This window comes from Pecten maximus, chromosome 10 (genome assembly GCF_902652985.1).
Source record: "Pecten maximus chromosome 10, xPecMax1.1, whole genome shotgun sequence".
Taxonomy (NCBI): domain Eukaryota; kingdom Metazoa; phylum Mollusca; class Bivalvia; order Pectinida; family Pectinidae; genus Pecten; species Pecten maximus.
This window is the reverse complement of record NC_047024.1, coordinates 32,928,461-32,949,969: the sequence shown is the minus strand read 5'-3', so window position 1 is coordinate 32,949,969 and position 21,509 is coordinate 32,928,461. Positions and strand designations below refer to the sequence as shown.

The window sequence follows — 21,509 nt, the reverse complement described above, 5'->3', positions numbered from 1 at the left end:
ACACCTGGAGATTTTTCTTCATTGTTAAAATACTATTAACATTCTTGTTTTGGACCAACAGATTTGCTGGCAATGTCGGACAAAAAAAAAAAAAAAAAATTCAATATACAGTTATGGAAAACAAAATTACAGAAATGTATTTCAACATCTTTAATAATTTTCTTCGTGGTTTATAATACAAAAATATTTTGATGAGGTGTTGAGAATATAAATAATAATAAATAACACAAACATTTTAATATCATTCATATGAAATTCAATGAAGCACAGCATTATCCACTTCATGTTCTGAGGGACCAGAAAATTACCGAAACACTCATTACTGTAAAGTAGATAGATATTTAACAGGACATCATTGTATGCTATGCTAGATTTAACAGGACATCATTGTATGCTATGCTAGATTTAACAGGACATCATTGTATGCTATGCTAGATTTAACAGGACATCATTGTATGCTATGCTAGATTTAACAGGACATCATTGTATGCTATGCTAGATTTTACAAGGATTTCATTGTACACTGTAATCACACTATGTAATCTGCAAATTGTGAACTTATTGTATTGCCAATGAGGAAACTAACAAAATCAAGGGCAGTGAACATACAACACTGTAGTAAAACAATGGAAACTATCAGTAAGAGGATACGTTCTGTGAAGTCACTAATTTTCTTGAATACATGTACATGTAATTAAATTTCAATAATTTAAGAAGACAAAATTGCAAATTCAATTAACGGGCATACAATTTTATGTTTTCCGAGTTGGAAAGGAAAGACCAAGTCAGAGGCTAAGTAGCATCCTCCCATTCCAGGAAAACCCTGTAGTTTTCCAGGGATAATGCCGAGGCTTGAGATACAAATTGATCACCAGCTGGAACTAATGTTCTCCTAAAGGATTGGAATAAGTGATCAGCACTTCATGAATTAGTACATATATATTCACCAAAAAATAAGTGATTTATTGAAAAAATATTGCATCATATGTTATGTGATTTAAATGTACTATTACTCTGATTTAAGGATTCATGCTACCTACTGGTAAACATGACAGTTATTTAATAAAGTAAAACATGACACATGCTCTGCTTCTGCCTGGATGAAAATGGATCCCGGAGTTAAACAAAAATGTATCCAAAGTCACTGAAGTGGAGAATGAAGGTCTGTATAAATCTGTTGTAAGGCAGGTGCTTGTGTCATTCCACAATATTTGTTGTGATGAAGGACTTTCTGCCATAAACACTGTATAACACTTTAACACTATACAATATTAATTAACATTGTCTAGTAGTGTAGGTCTTTGTACTGGTACACTAGATGTTATGCCCAAACACTGCAGTGTTTCATCGTTAGGCAGCTCTCTGTGTAACTCATAGTTGTGCTAACACTACACAACACCATATAAAGTCCAAATGAAACTAATTACTTAATTTGTATCGTCACTGCTTTCAGTATCCGAATCAGAACTACTTTCATCTGAACTGTCCTTTCTCTTCTTCATTTTCCTAGCAGTGATATGAGAGTTCTTTGCTTTGTTTGAATGTGATGAGAGAGAGTTACTGGAGGACTGTGTGGTGTACACATTTTGTGTACTAGACACTCGGTCTGTGTTATGTTTGCTGTTCCCCGTCGCTGATACTGGCCTCGTCTTGGTTTTCATTCGAATCGTTGGGCTGAAAAAAAAAGTTTGGTTAGTTTTCCAAGTAAATGATCCCAGACTGATAAGGTTTGACTATACACTATATATACATATAGAGTATTTAATCATTCAATATTTGTTCAGTTTCCAGTCTTCAAGAAAATAATCCATATCATTTTTATCATTATATAATCTTAGTGAAATCCTTCATTAATTTATTGTATATTCAGCACCCTTTCATAGCCTGAAATTCTAGTCCCTGAAAGAGAATGCCAACTTTTAAAACAAGCTGGGGTCATCGATCAGCTTGCAGGTGAATATTAAACAGTGATGTAGGTGTATATGATAGGATATCACACGACATGTAAAGATTACAGTGGTCAGATACATTTCATATAAACACACGAAAACACAAGGAAAACAATCGATTAAATTATAACTTTTAAATATTACATATTGATTAAAGTGTGATATATTATGTATAATAAGCCTGTGCAAGATGAAACGTGCATTACCAGTTAAATAACCTTTACAAATGAACCCTTTATAATGTGTTAGCCTTTACAGGTGTTGTCTAAGGTATGATCTGTCTATTATATACATGTACTTGTTCTGGGCACTTATTGACTGTCAATCTATGACTATACCATCGATCTGACGATGGTAAATGAAGGGAAGTAACCCTGATAGATTACCATCGATCTGACGATGGTAAATGAAGGTATGTAACCCTGATAGATATTACCATCGATCTGACAATATAAGGGAGGTAACCCTGATAGATTACCATCAATCTGACAATGTGAGGGAAGTAACCCTGATAGACTACCATAGATCTGACAATGTGAGGGATGTAACCCTGATAGATTACCATCGATCTGACAATGTGAGGGATGTAACCCTGATAGATTACCATCGATCTGACGATGTAAGGGAAGTAACCCTGATAGATTACCATCGATATGACGATGTAAGGGAAGTAACCCTGATAGATTACCATCAATCTGACAATGTGAGGGAAGTAACCCTGATAGATTACCATAGATCTGACAATGTGAGGGATGTAACCCTGATAGATTACCATCGATATGACGATGTAAGGGAAGTAACCCTGATAGATTACCATCGATCTGACAATGTGAGGGATGTAACCCTGATAGATTACCATCGATATGACAAAGTAAGGGATGTAACCCTGATAGATTACCATCGATATGACGATGTAAGGGAAGTAACCCTGATAGATTACCATCGATCTGACAATGTGAGGGATGTAACCCTGATAGATTACCATCGATATGACAAAGTAAGGGAAGTAACCCTGATAGATTACCATCGATCTGACAATGTGAGGGAAGTAACCCCGATAGATTACCATCGATCTGACAATGTAAGGGATGTAACCCTGATAGATTACCATCGATATGACAAAGTAAGGGAAGTAACCCTGATAGATTACCATCGATCTGACAATGTGAGGGATGTAACCCTGATAGATTACCATCGATCTGACAATGTGAGGGAAGTAACCCCGATAGATTACCATCGATCTGACAATGTAAGGGATGTAACCCTGATAGATTACCATCGATCTGACAATGTGAGGGATGTAACCCTGATAGATTACCATCGATCTGACAACATAAGGGAAGTAACCCTGATAGATTACCATCCATCTGACAATGTGAGGGATGTAACCCTGATAGATTACCATCGATCTGACAATGTGAGGGATGTAACCCTGATAGATTACCATCGATCTGACAATGTGAGGGATGTAACCCTGATAGATTACCATCGATCTGACAATGTGAGGGATGTAACCCTGATAGATTACCATCGATCTGACAATGTGAGGGATGTAACCCTGATAGATTACCATCGATCTGACAATGTGAGGGAAGTAACCCCGATAGATTACCATAGATCTGACAATGTGAGGGATGTAACCCTGATAGATTACCATAGATCTGACAATGTGAGGGATGTAACCCTGATAGATTACCATCGATATGACGATGTAAGGGAAGTAACCCTGATAGATTACCATCGATCTGACGATGTAAAGGGAAGTAACCCTGATAGATTACCATCGATCTGACAATGTGAGGGATGTAACCCTGATAGATTACCATAGATCTGACAATGTGAGGGATGTAACCCTGATAGATTACCATCGATCTGACAATGTGAGGGAAGTAACCCCGATAGATTACCATCGATATGACGATGTGAGGGATGTAACCCTGGTAGATTACCATCGATCTGACGATGTGAGGGATGTAACCCTGGTAGATTACCATCGATCTGACAATGTGAGGGATGTAACCCTGGTAGATCAGAATGTAAATCTGTTAATTAACATTTACAAATGTCATCTACATGTTACCTGTCTGCATTGAACCCTGGGTAATTCAGAGACTTGTTATATTATCTCAGTATTCAGTTTAGACAGGTTCATTGTACAAGTAATGAAAGTTGTATGCTATTCATTTACTTATCAAATGCATATACATATATTTGTATATGAGAAAACATGAGGTGTTTTTTTTTTTTTTCCATTTTTATGGATTCATTAAAAGATTATATGCTATGAAATTGTTAAATTCCACAATAGATATTTATAGTATACTATTATTCAAAGTTTCAATGAAAGCACACTTACAATTATTTTAGTTTATCTTTTAATAAATAAACTTATACCAATTAAGTTATACAAATTGAAACAAACATTCAATAATTCAGTCAAAATACGGTCAATTCATCATTAGAAACATTTCATTAATTATAATGTTTGTGCTTTAACAACACAGGCCATGCATCTGCATCTGGGATCACAACCAAACTTTAGCAGCTACAGACACAAGTAGGTATTGCTATTAGCTATATCAAATGAGCATACATTACTAACTACAGAGATACAATTTTATATTGTATAAATGATGATAATAAAGACAAAGAAAAAGTTTTAGAGAAATCTCACACAGACAATTTCACTCTTTTCTATTATGACTTTGATGTAATTTGTAACAAAGCAGATTTTAATTACCAGTATTTATGTATACTGTACAGACTATTTTGTAGTGATTTTGTATTAAACCATTTTGTCATTTAAAATCAATACCAATAATTTCTTCAACTCTTCAATATGATTATCTATCCACAGTACCCCCTAGTAAAAACATGCATGATAGTAAGTTATTTGTCCAGGATTTTAAATCACATGAATTTTTTGTCTGAATTGATCATAGTTCAACCATAAGAATTATATCACAGGAATAGATTTAAATATCTATGAACCATCACAAATGTTTCCATTTTGTTTTTACCAATCATAGAGATTCAATAACATGTGTTGGCATCACACTGTGCACTGTTAGTTCACACTGTGAGATTAGCTAAAATAATCTTAGGTTAATAATTAGGAGATATGAAAATAATCACAGGAGAAAAGAAATACATATATATATATATATATGAAGTGAAGTATTCAAGCAGGAATAGCTTTGACTAAGTAAGCTGGTTATACACAAACAAAATCATTACCTAGGTCTGATGCACAAGAAACCAACATGCAATAAAACATTAAAATTTGTTAGTTTACACATAAGCAAAGGAAATACATTAGATACAGCAACGGATGGAGACCTTTACATCTCCGTGATACTTAGTAAACACCTGGAAATAAACACCTGGAGATCTTTACACCTCAGGTGATACTTAGAAAAGACCTGGAGATCTTTACATTTCCGGTGATACTTAGTAAACACCTGGAGATCTTTACATCTCAGGTGATACTTAGTAAAGACCTGGAGATCTTTAAGTCTCCGTGATACTAAATAAACACCTGGAGATCTTTACATCTCAGGTGATACTTAGTAAAGACCTAGAGATCTTTACATTTCCGGTGATACTTAGTAAACACCTGGAGATCTTTACATCTCTGGTGATACTAAATAAACACCTGGAGATCTTTACATCTCGGGTGATACTAAATAAACACCTGGAGATCTTTACGTCTCAGGTGATACTTAGTAAACACCTGGAGATCTTTACGTCTCCGTGATACTAAATAAACACCTGGAGATCTTTACATCTCAGGTGATACTTAGTAAACACCTGGAGATCTTTACATTTCCGGTGATACTTAGTAAACACCTGGAGATCTTTACATCTCAGGTGATACTTAGTAAACACCTGGAGATCTTTACATCTCAGGTGATACTTAATAAACACCTGGAGATCTTTACATCTCAGGTGATACTTAGTAAACACCTGGAGATCTTTACATCACTGGTGATACTTAGTAAACACCTGGAGATCTTTACATCTCAGGTGATACTTAGTAAACACCTGGAGATCTTTACATCTCAGGTGATACTTAGTAAAGACCTGGAGATCTTTACATCTCAGGTGATACTTAATAAACACCTGGAGATCTTTACATCTCAGGTGATACTTAGTAAACACCTGGAGATCTTTACATCACTGGTGATACTTAGTAAACACCTGGAGATCTTTACATCTCAGGTGATACTTAGTAAACACCTGGAGATCTTTACATCTCGGGTGATACTTAGTAAACACCTGGAGATCTTTACGTCTCAGGTGATACTTAGTAAACACCTGGAGATCTTTACGTCTCAGGTGATACTTAGTAAACACCTGGAGATCTTTACATCTCGGGTTGAGACTTTGTAAACATCTGGAGATCTGCCAGGATCTCTTTGAAAGGATTTGTTAGTAACACTTATTTATAAAGCAGCTTTTCTCTTTTAGTACATGTTTACACTGTTGTCATGTAGGTACACCTTAGCTGCAATCTTGGAAGTGAATAGAAAATTTTACTGTTTTTTTTCTCTCTCCTTTTTTTTCTTTTACAAATACCTGGGTTAATAGGTACCAATGATTAAAACAAATTATAAATGAATATTAAAAAATATAAAAAAAAGAATATTGATTAAAAGATATAAAAAAATGAATATTGATTAAAGAATATTAAAAAAAGAAAATTGATTAAAAGATATAAAAAAATGAATATTCATGAAAAAAATATAAAAAAATTATGCATTAATTTCTAACTAGGTGTACTAATATAATATGCTTATCTACAGGTATGTATCCCCATGCACAGTAACATTGAAAGTCACAGGGGCTTGTAACATTTGGTCTGGGAGCTATGTCTGATGCACAGGGTACAGATTATTGAGAATTAATACTCATTATGCATCAGTCAATTTAACTTTCCCCATGCTTAAAACCAGTTGATTGAATTGGATTCTAATTGCCAGCACACACAGACATTTCATTGCAATATTTTTCTTCATTTCACTGAGAATTTACAAATTGTCAAATGCATAAATAAGAAAGAAAAATTAATTGTGGGTAAAACTGAAACTTCCATCACCCAAACATATATGATTAGATTTACAGACAAACCTGTCCCACTATATTATCCAGCCAATATGTTTGGGGACATAATATCTCACATTACCAATGGTCTCTATGTGTTATAGGCACCACATACAAAATTCTCTGGGGTATGGAGGTATCTGGTTCTCGGCCGTCATTGGTTGTCAAGCTATCCGTACCATAGTGACAAAGTGAAATGAAGGGAAGTAACTCTGATAGATCAGAATAAGGGGTACATAATAAACTTTTAATTTAGGATAAGACAACTAAAGGACCAATTATACAATACCCTGTGACTTTAACCTAAAACTATTAAGTACTTCCACTGAACTATTTACATAACATGTGCAATTTATTACAAATTATCTACCCAATTAATATCAGCTAAATAAATACTTAAAGCAAAACCCAAATAGGAAATTATCTACAAAATCACGATAAGAAAATCTACCTCACTTTCCAATGCTTCAATTTGCTTCCTTTTATTTGCAAATATTTGTAAATATGTGTGTGAAATATCCGATACTTGCATCACAGTTAAGTGTGACTTTTTCTTTTTCCTGAAAAAATATGAACACTATGAAGTTTGTACGTTGAAAACCTATCTCTGTAACTGTTTATATTGATATGCCCATCCCTATATAATTCAACAAAGTTTTAGGCAAAGACTTGTATGCCTTATCAATAATACAATCTATAATAGCTGGAGTGTAAAATCTATGACTAATTGTCTTCTAATTAATAATGTAGACCTCTAGTTAAAATAGGTTGGTCCATGATTTATCCTGTATTTTCTGACCTTAATTGATGAACCTGCTTTAAATCTATATTCCTTGAGGTTTTTCCTGTCTGTCATTAGAAATATCCAGTAATTTGAAAACATTCTGCACTTGTTTTATAAGTTACAACATACTTAATTTTCAGCTATCATCAGCTGTCAAACAATTGCAAAATGTACTGCTGTGCAGGACAGAAAGAAAATCTGTTCCTCGTCATGGAAGGACGGTGTTGAACAAGTGCATTAAAAATATTACTGTATCACTTGAAATTCAGCAGCGAAGTAGGTTATGTGCATTAATTTTGATATAAGAGATTGGCTAGTGTGCTATTAAACAAGTATCCTAATCTATCATATCATACAGAATATGTGGAATAGATATCAAATGAAGTAGTTTTATTAAAATGTTTGCTGGTATTCAGTTAAGATGAGTATAGACAATAATCAAACTCAAGTAGTGTAATTTCAAGACAATAAAATTTGCAAAGCAATGTTGAGTGTGGAATTAGGTTCGGACACAAGCAGAAGATATATACCTGGCGTGAACTTGGGGATTTGGCATGGTCAGTTGAGGATTAGTAGCCACAGTCTGACCGCTTGCATTTCTGTAACATGGTCAACACTGTCACACAACACTTTACATACAAAAGAAATATCGACAATATATAATATAACTATACAGACATGAAGAAGCAGTGTTATACAACATTTATGTAATAATATAGTACACAGTTATGTATGGGTCAACATTATCTAGGACGAGCAGGATTATAAAACAAAAAAGGCAATTTGAAACACAATATATATGTGTATAAAGAACAAGGACAACAACCAGTATCCACTGTAAAAGTCAGGGTCAAAACATCAGTATATGTTTTAAGTCAAGGTCAAACATAATTAGTATATGTTGTAAGCAAAGGTCAAACATCAGTATATGTTGTAAGTCAAGGTCAAACATCAGTCTATGTTTTAAGTCAAGGTCAAATATCACTATATGTTGTAAGTCAAGTTCAAACATCAGTATGTTTTAAGTCAAGGTCAAACATTAGTATATGTTGTAAGTCAAGGTCAAACATCAGTCTATGTTTTAAGTCAAGGTCAAATATCACTATATGTTGTAAGTCACGGTTAGACACCAATTTTAATGTTATAATACTAATAGTATGACATAATATGAAATAGAAAAATGTGAGGACAGCAGGTTTTATAATCAGAGACATTTTAAGAAAACAGTAAATGGTTTGATGTCAGATAAAAGAGATAGAATGGAAGACAGAATGTTAAGAACAGGAATAGGAGGAAATGTATGATGTTAATAAGAAAGACAGGAAGCTAAATGAAAGAATAAGGGAGATTGACATCATTAAGTATAATTGAGGGTATGAGTTAGCCTGGGAAACTCTGTACAGAGTAGTGGACAATGGACCTCCTAATAACTGTCCACCTCAGGATGATAAGCCCACCCATATCATGTAGTCGACCAATAGAAACATCGGTCAGATAATTTACATTTCAAGTAAATTATGATTTTGTTAATAGTCAAAGACAGTTTTGGACAGAGATAGCAATGATGTAGGTCTGTACTCCGAGAGGAGAGGGACAGAGGGGATACCATCAATGATATAGGTCTGTGTTCAGAGAGGAGGGAGACAGAGGGGATACCATCAATGATGTAGGTCTGTGTTCTGAGAGGAGAGAGACAGAGGGGTTACCATCAATGATGTAGGTCTGTGTTCTGAGAGGAGAGAGACAGAGGGGTTACCATCATTGATGTAGGTCGGTGTTCTGAGAGGAGAGAGACAGAGGGGATACCATCAATGATGTAGGTCGGTGTTCAGAGAGGAGAGAGACAGAGGGGTTACCATCATTGATGTAGGTCGGTGTTCTGAGAGGAGAGAGACAGAGGGGATACCATCAATGATGTAGGTCTGTACTGAGAGGAGAGAGACGGAGGGGATACCATCAATGATGTAGGTCTGTACTCTGAGAGGAGAGAGACGGAGGGGATACCATCAATGATGTAGGTCTGTGTTCAGAGAGGAGAGAGACAGAGGGGATACCATCAATGATGTAGGTCTGTGTTCAGAGAGGAGAGAGACGAAGGGGATACCATCGATGATGTAGGTCTGTGTTCTGAGAGGAGAGAGACAGAGGGGATACCATCAATGATGTAGGTCTGTGTTCTGAGAGGAGACAGAGGGGATACCAAAATTGATGTAGGTCTGTGTTCTGAGAGGAGAGAGACAGAGGGGATACCATCGATGATGTAGGTCTGTACTCTGAGAGGAGAGGGACAGAGGGGATACCATCAATGATGTAGGTCTGTGTTCAGAGAGGAGAGAGACAGAGGGGATACCATCAATGATGTAGGTCTGTACTCTGAGAGGAGAGAGACAGAGGGGATACCATCAATGATGTAGGTCTGTACTCTGAGAGGAGAGAGACAGAGGGGATACCATCAATGATGTAGGTCTGTACTCCGAGAGGAGGGAGACAGAGGGGATACCATCAATGATGTAGTCTGTGTTCTGAGAGGAGAGAGACAGAGGGGATACCATCAATGATGTAGTCTGTGTTCTGAGAGGAGAGAGACAGAGGGGATACCATCAATGATGTAGGTCGGTGTTCAGAGAGGAGAGAGACAGAGGGGATACCATCAATGATGTAGGTCGGTGTTCAGAGAGGAGAGAGACAGAGGGGATACCATCAGGAATGTAGGTCTGTGTTCTGAGAGGAGACAGACAGAGGGGATACCATCAATGATGTAGGTCTGTGTTCTGGTAGTGTAGATTGTTGATGCTGGAGAATGGAGGTGCAAGATTGATTGTTATCCAATATTAACTGAAGACTTAATAAAAGCTGGAACTGGAAAGTTGACTTCATTTATAACTCCTTTGACCGTACAGATACCAACAGAACATAGAAATTCCAGTCACAATGGTCAAGGACTTCCATAAAAAAAAATGTGAAATCAACTACCAGTCTATGTGTGATAGTCAAAGTCAAACCTGAGTATTTGTTGTAGCAGCGGCAAAGGTCAAACATCAGTACAATGTATCAACTGTAATATTCCTATTATGATCACACAAACCTGGTACACATGTTTTATCATACTCACAATCTGTCCCCTAATTACATAATGTGCAGTTTGAGACTCATATCTCTTTTTACGGAGTCATTTCTGTTGTACTGTCACAGATTTTTGTGGATAACTTACAGTTTCTCACTCATGTAGACTACATAATATGTCTTTTCCAGGATCCTGCCCTAAGTTGTTTGAGGTCATTGGATCATTATACACTTGTATATTTATTTTCCTGGATTCATTCAGGAGTTCTCTAGTCTAGAATCAGGTAAACATTTACCAAAATACTTATAGTCACAACTGTTGTGAAGTTTAAACTTTTACTTTATAGTTTCTGCATTTTTAGTGATATTTTTTTCTGAACCAAAAAGAGTTATCCTGTTTTCCAAAGTGTATATCAGATAACAATATACAATTTCAATGGACATATTGACATTATTTCTCTTTTCTTCTAGTACTCAATTCCATATAATTTACATAATACATTGTACCTGTACTGAAATGGTCATAGAAATAGGTATGTATATAAATACAAGAGGCCCAGAGGGCCTGTATCGCTCACCTGGATTTCATGAGATATGAAACAAGAATGATGATTAAGTATATTTGTCACTGGTATTGCTATGTCAATATATCATAGGCATTTTATATGGGTACGTAAGGATTTGATGTCAAAAAATGCATTAATCCATGAAATAAAATTAACTTTTGGCACAACCCCATAGGGATGCTACCACACAAATGTGAGTGATATCCATTGCTTAGTTTCAGAAAAGAAGTTGTTTAAACCAATTGACCCCTTTTGACCCCGCCTTCTGCACCCCAGGGGGAGTGAGGGTCAGCTCCATCATTTGTACAATTTTAAATCCCAACCCCATAGTGATGCTACCAGGCAAATATGAGTGACAGGCATTGCTCGGTTTCAGAGAAGAAGTCGTTTATATCAATATAGCCAAATTGACCACATTCGGCCCCACCCCTCAGGCCCCTGGGTGGTCAGCTCCATCATTTGTACAATTTTAATCCCCACCCCATAGTGATGCTACCAGGCAAATATGAGCGATATCCATCGCTTGGTTTCAGAGAAGAAGTCATTTATATTAAGAGAGCCAAATTGACCCCTTTTGGCCCCGCCCCTCAGACCCCTTGGGGGTCAGCCCCACCATTTGTACAGTTTTGAATCCCCACTCCATAGGGATGCTACCAGGTAAATATGAGTGATATCCATTGCTTAGTTTCAGAACAGAAGTCGTTTATATCAATTCTGTAAAACTGACCCCTTTTGGCCCCGCCCCTCAGACCCCAGGGGGTCAGCCCCGTCATTTGTACAATTTCGAATTCCTACCCCAAGGTGATGCTACCAGTAAAATATGAGAGATATCCATTGTTTGGTTCCAGAGAAGAAGTCAATTATATGAATATAGCCCGATAGACCACATTTGGCCCCGCCCCTCACGCCCTTGGGGGGTCAGTCCCATCATTTGTACAATTTTAAATCCCAACCCCATAGTGATGCTACCAGGCAAATATGAGTGACAGGCATTGCTCGGTTTCAGAGAAGAAGTCGTTTATATCAATATAGCCAAATTGACCACATTCGGCCCCACCCCTCAGGCCCCTGGGTGGTCAGCTCCATCATTTGTACAATTTTAATCCCCACCCCATAGTGATGCTACCAGGCAAATATGAGCGATATCCATCGCTTGGTTTCAGAGAAGAAGTCATTTATATTAAGAGAGCCAAATTGACCCCTTTTGGCCCCGCCCCTCAGACCCCTTGGGGGTCAGCCCCACCATTTGTACAGTTTTGAATCCCCACTCCATAGGGATGCTACCAGGTAAATATGAGTGATATCCATTGCTTAGTTTCAGAGCAGAAGTCGTTTATATATCAATTCTGTAAAACTGACCCCTTTTGGCCCCGCCCCTCAGACCCCAGGGGGTCAGCCCCGTCATTTGTACAATTTCAAATTCCTACCCCAAGGTGATGCTACCAGTAAAATATGAGAGATATCCATTGTTTGGTTACAGAGAAGAAGTCAATTATATGAATATAGCCCGATAGACCACATTTGGCCTCGCCCCTCACGCCCTTGGGGGGTCAGTCCCATCATTTGTACAATTTTGAATCCCCACCCCATAATGATGCTACCAGGCAAATATGAGCGATAACCATTGCTTGGTTTCAGAGAAGAAGTCGTTTATATCAATATAGCCAGATTGACCACATTTGGCCCCGCCCCTCAGGCCCCTGGGGGGTCAGCCCCATCATTTGTACAATTTTGAATCCCCACCCCATAGTGATGCTACCAGGCAAATATGAGTGATAGCCATTGCTTGGTTTCAGAGAAGAAGTCGTTTATATCAATATAGCCAGATTGACCACATTTGGTCCCGTCCCTCAGGCCCCTGGGGGGTCAGCCCCATCATTTGTACAATTTTGAATCCCCACCCCATAATGATGCTACCAGGCAAATATGAGCGATAACCATTGCTTGGTTTCAGAGAAGAAGTCGTTTATATCAATATAGCCAGATTGACCACATTTGGCCCCGCCCCTCAGGCCCCTGGGGGGTCAGCCCCATCATTTGTACAATTTTGAATCCCCACCCCATAGTGATGCTACCAGGCAAATATGAGTGATAGCCATTGCTTGGTTTCAGAGAAGAAGTCGTTTATATCAATAGCACAAAAATGACCCCTTTTGGCCCCGCCCCAGAGGCCCCCAGGGGGTCAGCCCCATCATTTGTACAATTTTGAATCCCCACCCCATAGTGATGCTACCAGGCAAATATGAGTGATAGCCATTGCTTGGTTTCAGAGAAGAAGTCGTTTATATCAATATAGCCAGATTGACCACATTTGGTCCCGTCCCTCAGGCCCCTGGGGGGTCAGCCCCATCATTTGTACAATTTTGAATCCCCACCCCATAGTGATGCTACCAGGCAAATATGAGTGATAGCCATTGCTTGGTTTCAGAGAAGAAGTCGTTTATATCAATAGCACAAAAATGACCCCTTTTGGCCCCGCCCCAGAGGCCCCCAGGGGGTCAGCCCCATCATTTGTACAATTTTGAATCCCCACCCCATAATGATGCTACCAGGCAAATATGAGCGATAGCCATTGCTTGGTTTCAGAGAAGAAGTCGTTTATATCAATATAGCCAGATTGACCACATTTGGCCCCGCCCCTCAGGCCCCTGGGGGGTCAGCCCCATCATTTGTACAATTTTGAATCCCCACCCCATAGTGATGCTACCAGGCAAATATGAGTGATAGCCATTGCTTGGTTTCAGAGAAGAAGTCGTTTATATCAATAGCGCAAAAATGACCCCTTTTGGTCCCGCCCAAGAGGCCCCCAGGGGGTCAGCCCCATCATTTGTACAATTCTGAGTCCCCTACCCATAGGGATGCTTCTGACCAAATTTGGTCAAATTCTGATGTGTGGTTATGAAGAAGAAGTCAATTGTTGACGGACGGACGGACGACGGACGACGGACGACAGACGGACGGACGGACGACGGACGACGGACGCAACGGTATGGCATAAGCTCACCTTGGTCCTTCGGACCAGGTGAGCTAACAACAATATGTCATCTTAGATAATTCTTAATGTAATCAATTCCAACACTCTCTGAAATATTTGGTAAAAGCCAAACAAACTAAAAATATGATCAAATTATGACTGAAATCATGACTATAGGGGTTGTGGTTCTCCTGACTTGACAAGAATGGCTAATCAGCTGCAGACTTTAAATATAAATACTGTCTTGAGATATGCCCAGGAGGACAGCACAATCTCTCACTCCAAATAATGGAGACAGGGTATACTATGACTTAACTACTGATATTAAACATGGTTTCTATAGACCAACTGTACATGCGATACCAATAATTACATTGCCAATATGATCAATAAAACCTATCAATATTGGAACTCAAAATTATTTGGGAATAAATCTGAAAGACAAAGCTATTGAAATACCGATGCTGATATACAAATGTATATAGTGATATATATTAGTAATTTAATATACAATAATAAAGCTTCCGCAGAGTAAATATCGTAATAATTTCAAAACTACATAACTCTTCATTGTAACAAAACTGCCATATTTTATTTCAAACAAATAACACAAGCTATGTACATTGTATATATATGTAAAATACACTGTATAAATACAACCATACACCATTGTATATAAATTCTTGGTTAGGTATAACATCCTTACAATACACTTGTACAGTCTCACATTCTAAAAGAGGATCTTTACATGACTGATCGATATCAACAAGACAACTCCCTACCAGCTAGGACACAAATAATAACTTTGTACTAAAAAAGAATTTACATATCTAAAATATCCATATATTTAAAATAAACACATTTCACTTTTGCTATACAAACAATAATACAGATTTCTTTGGTAAAAAGCTTAAATTTTTTAGATATAAATTGATAAGCACTTGTACATGAAACTACCTACCAATGTACTAGATCACTATGTGTCACTTCTCTCCCAGATTACCGAGGACTATCAGAATCATAATGTCGACAACATAGAGTTACCTCCCTTGTACCAGCCCCAGGCATTATTTAATAGCTACCACTTATCCCCATTTGTGATAAAAAAACTTGCACTCTTATAATTATAGCACCAACAAAGACAAACCCCTATGTACTGCCACACTCTTTATAACGCCAAGTTATGGAAGCAGTATCTCCTGATTTAAATTTATTTTGACTTTCCACACAAACAACTGATCAATGTTTTGTCATATTTTTTTTTTATCAAAAACTCCATTGTTATTTAATATTTTTTTATTGGTTTTTGGATGTGGTTGGGTGGAGTTAGGTGGAGACAAGTGACAAATAATGAAAAGTACACCTGTACACAACATACTGAACACAGAAGTTTTACATTGTAGAACACATAAAACCTGTAAAGGATCATAAGAAATTATTTAGCACTGCTATTTATAAATCATTAAAATACAAAATATCAATGATTGTCCTACAACTTAATTGATAATTCTAAGTACAGTGTATATTGTTTGGCATAAATGTGACTTAAATAATTATTAAAGCAAATATTACTTCAGTTATGATGACTAAAATTACATTGTTGTAAATATAAACTAACTTACTGTAGTAAATGACTGAATTATGCAATACTGTAATAAAGCTCATCTCACAAAAATAAGACAAAACTAAATCTAATAGTTTACTGGCAATTAAAGCAATTTATGGCATGAATCAAATACTGTCAAAATGTGACAAAACTTACTAAAAACAGAAATTATCATATATTGGTTTACAGGTTTGTTTTCTGGGCCTATCACCCTGTGAACAGCCAGGATCATTTTGAGGTGGGGTCTCCTTGTAGAAGTTGATGACTACCTCACTGAACAACATACAAGAGGCCCTTCAAATGTCATCCAGAGCAATAAGGGTGAAGTGTCTTGTTCAAGGACAGAGCCACAACAGCAAAGACTGGATCGTTTCTCAGCTTCATGAGAAACACAAGCCACCATACACATGAAGTATCAAACCACACACCTCAGATCTTCACCTGAGGTTACGTAGGCTGATCATCTGACTGAGTGAGCTATCAGCCTTTTTATAGATTTATATATAAACTTGTAAATCACATATTTTTCTTTTCCTTATTTCAATTTTATGTGATATTCTATCCTTCAATCTACCAGTAAAGATGAAATTATATAAGATATGAATGTGGCTATTGACTAGACATAAAAGGGTCTAAGATGCATGTAGTATATAAGAAAACCTGATTGCAAATCCTAGAGGGATATAGGAAACTTAGATAGATAACACACACACACACACACACACACCTATATATGATGACAAAAATATCACAAGGGGGATAACTCAATGAAAATTACTTTAATTCCAGTGTTTTCCTGTTCAACAATTTAATGGTAAATATGATCTAAATATATGGGGGAAATAACCTTTGAAAATTCATGAAAGAAATTTAAAAATTCACTTTTTATGAATTTTACAAATCATACATCATCCATGCTCATAGACTCTAAGCTAACTTGTACAACTATTCTACTTGTAGGTAGATCACCATACTTACTTTCCCAGCCTTACTGGTAGTCTGGCAACCAGAGAGCAACTAGATTATAAATCATTCTCATAGTCTAGCATTATAGCCAGATATAAATCTTTTCAATAAAATATTTTAATCCATTTTTTAAATGCTAAATTCTTTGCATCTAGCAGTATAGATAATTATGAAACTACATGTATAAGAATTTGACATACCTGGTATTTTTACTGTGATAGATAGCACTTAGAAAAAATCTTTTGAATAAAGTTGAATTTTTTTTTTTATAAATTTCACTTCTGTACTAGATCTGGATAGTTCCCTAAAATCAAGTTTTATTTGAGCAACACACACTTTACTTTAATCATAACCTCAACCAGGTAAGGGAGATTCTAAATTGACAAACTTAAATCTTGTGGAGTGTTTGTCCATTCAAGAATACTCTCCAAGGTTTTCCTTACTTTTTCAGTTATTTCCTATTTTGGTCTTACAGTAGTTTATGAACACTTACCTATAGAATACGCTGTATGTATTTGTATAGCAGTTTCATTATCCAAATTATGTTTTATGAAAATTTTAACTAATTAGAGGTGGGAGAACAAGCTTAAATTATGATACACTATTAAGGGATAAAGGGACTCTACATTTGATTGTTAAATGTAATTATACATAACCATGCCAATTACCTTAATGTAGCATTTAAAGATGATAAACATGATGATTATCTCTGAATGTAGACTATCTAAAGATGACAAAATACTTGTGTAAATAATAGTAATGCCTTACTTGAGCTTTTCTGAGTATCTAACTTCAATATATGGATAAAAGGTTTTGGCATTATGTAGAATCCAAAGGTAAGAACATGGAGTACACAATTGGGACTCATCAATAACATATACTACAGGAGATTCCAGTGGATTCCAGGAATAACACGACTACTGGTATGTATAGGAATGTATAGGATATGGAGGTCATACTTGGCAATAGAATGGCACTAAACAACACTTTTTTTCTAATGAAGACAAAATTGGAACTAAACAACATATACATATATATATAAATGTAAGGCTACACTGAAGCGGTTGGGACTTGTGGTTACATTGGTTACAAAAACACTGACGGGGAAACTGGTAACTTACTTTGTTGGCTTTTTACTGTAAAACATAATCTCAACATATACAGTCTGCTTTTTCCATAGAAATTAATGATATTAGTACCCCTCCAACTAGTCCATAATATCAGTACCCCTCCAACTAGTCCATGATATCAGTACCCCTCCAACTAGTCCATAATATTAGTACCCCTCCAACTAGTCCATAATATTAGTACCCCTCCAACTAGTCCATAATATTAGCACCCCTCCAACTAGTCCATAGCATCAGTACCTCTCTAACTAATCCATAATATTAGTACCCCTCCAACTAATCCATAATATCAATTCCCCTCTAACTAGTTCATAATATTAGTACCCCTCCAACTAATCCATAATATCAGTACCCCTCTAACTAGTCCATGATATTAGTACCCCTCCAACTAATCCATAATATCAGTACCCCTCCAACTAATCCATGATATTAGTACCCCTCCAACTAGTCCATAGCATCAGTACCCCTCTAACTAGTCCATAATATTAGTACCCCTCCAACTAGTCCATAATATTAGTACCCCTCCAACTAGTCCATAGCATCAGTACCCCTCTAACTAATCCATAACATAAGTACCCCTCCAACTAATCCATAATATCAGTACCCCTCTAACTAGCCCATAATATTAGTACCCCTTCAACTAGTCCATAATATTAGTACCCCTCCAACTAGTCCATGATATCAGTACCCCTCCAACTAATCCATAATATTAGTACCCCTCTAACTAGTCCATAATATTAGTACCCCTTCAACTAGTCCATAATATTAGTACCCCTCTAACTAGTCCATAATATTAGTACCCCTCCAACTAGTCCATGATATCAGTACCCCTCCAACTAGCCCATAATATCAGTACCCCTCCAACTAGTCCATAATATTAGTACCCCTCTAGCTAGTCCATAATATTATAGTACCCCTCTAACTAGTCCATAATATTAGTACCCCTCTAACTAGTTCATGCTATCAGTACCCCTCTAACTAGTCCATAATATTAGTACCCCTCCAACTAGTCCATGATATTAGTACCCCTCCAACTAGTCCATAATATTAGTACCCCTCCAACTAGTCCATAATATTAGTACCCCTCTAGCTAGTCCATAATATTATAGTACCCCTCTAACTAGTCCATAATATTAGTATACCCCTCTAACTAGTCCATAATATTAGTACCCCTCCAACTAGTCCATAATATTAGTACCCCTCCAACTAGTCCATACTATTAGTACCCCTCTAACTAGTCCATGATATCAGTACCCCTCTAACTAGTCCATAATATTAGTACCCCTCCAACTAGTCCATAATATCAGTACCCCTCTAACTAGCCCATAATATTAGTACCCCTCTAACTAGCCCATAATATTAGTACCCCTCTAACTAGTCCATAATATCAGTACCCCTCCAACTAGTCCATAATATTAGTACCCCTTTAACGAGCCCAACATATCAGTACCCCTCTAACTAGTCCATAATATTAGTACCCCTCTAACTAGTCCATGATATTAGTACCCCTCCAACTAGTCCATAATATTAGTACCCCTCCAACTAGTCCATAATATTAGTACCCCTTTAACTAGCCCAAAATATCAGTACCCCTCTAACTAGTCCATAATATTAGTACCCCTCTAACTAGTTCATGATATCAGTACCCCTCTAACTAGTCCATAATATTAGTACCCCTCTAACTAGTCCATGATATCAGTACCCCTCCAACTAGTCCATAATATCAGTACCCCTCCAACTAGTCCATGATATTAGTACCCCTCCAACTAGTCCATAATATTAGTACCCCTCCAACTAGTCCATAATATTAGTACCCCTCTAGCTAGTCCATAATATTATAGTACCCCTCTAACTAGTCCATAATATTAGTATACCCCTCTAACTAGTCCATAATATTAGTACCCCTCCAACTAGTCCATAATATTAGTACCCCTCCAACTACAGTAGTCCAACACCTAGTGATACTGTTATCACACCACATGAATGGACCACATCAGGGGTAACAACAATAATTCCAGAAAATTACACTTCAGGTTGAATTAATGAAATGATTTCCTAACTTCCAGGTTCACACCCAGATGGATTTCCCACAATTAATTAACAATTATGGGGTCAAGTGATGGAGGGGATAAAACTATTTATTCTTTTGATACTGGAAACAGGTTAGAGGAGTTATGGATGGTGATACATCTGTATAATGCAGCTATAATCTATATTTAGAAAATGCATGTACTTTGATACTTCCACAAGGATGACTCCTGTCACTGCAGAAGATAACATCAGCAGAGATGGACTTTCCTTAAGACAGTAGGGACAAAGATGAAACAAAGACTACAGTCCAGCAGAAAAGATGTTCCAGAAAATGGATATATTGGACACTAACAAATGTTTTTAAACATGATTTCAGATGGAAAATGTTTGATTAACAGGTGAGTACAACCCTTATGTTCTTTTGTAAATTGACTGTATAAATTTTAAAGTCATAAACAGTATTAAAATATCAAGCTCGCCATTATATTCCTTCACAAGACATAAAAAATTAACTTTTAAGAAAGAATGGCAAGAAAAAATCAGCATAAGGTAGCTTATATAGATATAGATATATATACATGTACAGTTAAACCTCGATGATTCGAACTTCGTTGATTCGAATTTCTCGCTGTATCAAACTTTTTGCTTGGTCCCGAATTTCCTCACTATATAACGCTACTAACGAACCTATTTATGATTCGAATTTTTATAAATCGAAGTTTTCGGTGTATCAAACTTTTTTCATGGCCCGTTAGCTATGATATTTTAGGTAACTGACATCTCATGATTCGAACAAAAAATTTACCAGTACTGACCACTGGACAGGTGTTTGTCGTGACCCCAGCGACAAGATTTCACACCCCTCCCACAAATGCCCTGACTGACAATAGGGATAACGATAGCGTGCGTTGTCACTTCCGATCACGGGGTTAATTAATAATCAGACTAAATAGATAGATAAATGGTGTATTTAGAAGCCATGACATTTAATCACTCCGGTATACCATACCGGTAGTCGTCTTTGATGATATCCGCCGCCATTGAAATCAGCGGTTGGTGAGTAAATTTTACGGAACAGTAAAACAAGTGGATCAATTTTAAACAAAAACAATTAGCGATGTCTTCACTCATATTCAAAGTGCCATGTTTCAAACTTATACAATAATATCCATATAAATCGGTTATTTCTGATTCAATCATGCATTCTCCAACTGATCGGCATTTCGTATTTTATATGCACATAACGTAAACACACGTGTCTTTAGCAGAAAAACGTTAACGTAAGTGTGCATTGTACTTTTGCTTTATCTATTAGACGGGATATAAGTGTTTTTTAACAG

At 36.8% G+C, this 21,509-nt stretch overlaps 1 protein-coding gene across 17 annotated transcripts in view; it reads right to left on the bottom strand.

Moving 5' to 3' along the window:
* Positions 1–135: 135 nt before the first annotated feature.
* Positions 136–21,509, bottom strand: part of LOC117335532 (UPF0705 protein C11orf49 homolog) — a 36,595-nt gene continuing 15,221 nt past the window's right edge. For 2 of the 17 annotated variants that reach the window (XM_033895584.1, XM_033895583.1), the window contains exons 9-11: positions 8,367–8,435; positions 5,187–5,192; positions 136–1,674 (exon numbers count right to left, since the gene is read on the bottom strand). In XM_033895584.1, coding sequence (XP_033751475.1) covers positions 1,428–1,674; positions 5,187–5,192; positions 8,367–8,435 — 322 coding nt within the window. In that variant the 3' untranslated portion in view covers positions 136–1,427. Of the gene's footprint in view, positions 1,675–5,186; positions 5,193–7,503; positions 7,613–8,366; positions 8,436–17,023; positions 17,045–18,132; positions 18,148–21,509 lie in introns of all 17 variants that reach the window. The other 15 variants (XM_033895586.1, XM_033895585.1, XM_033895593.1 and 12 more) reach the window with 13 other exon arrangements.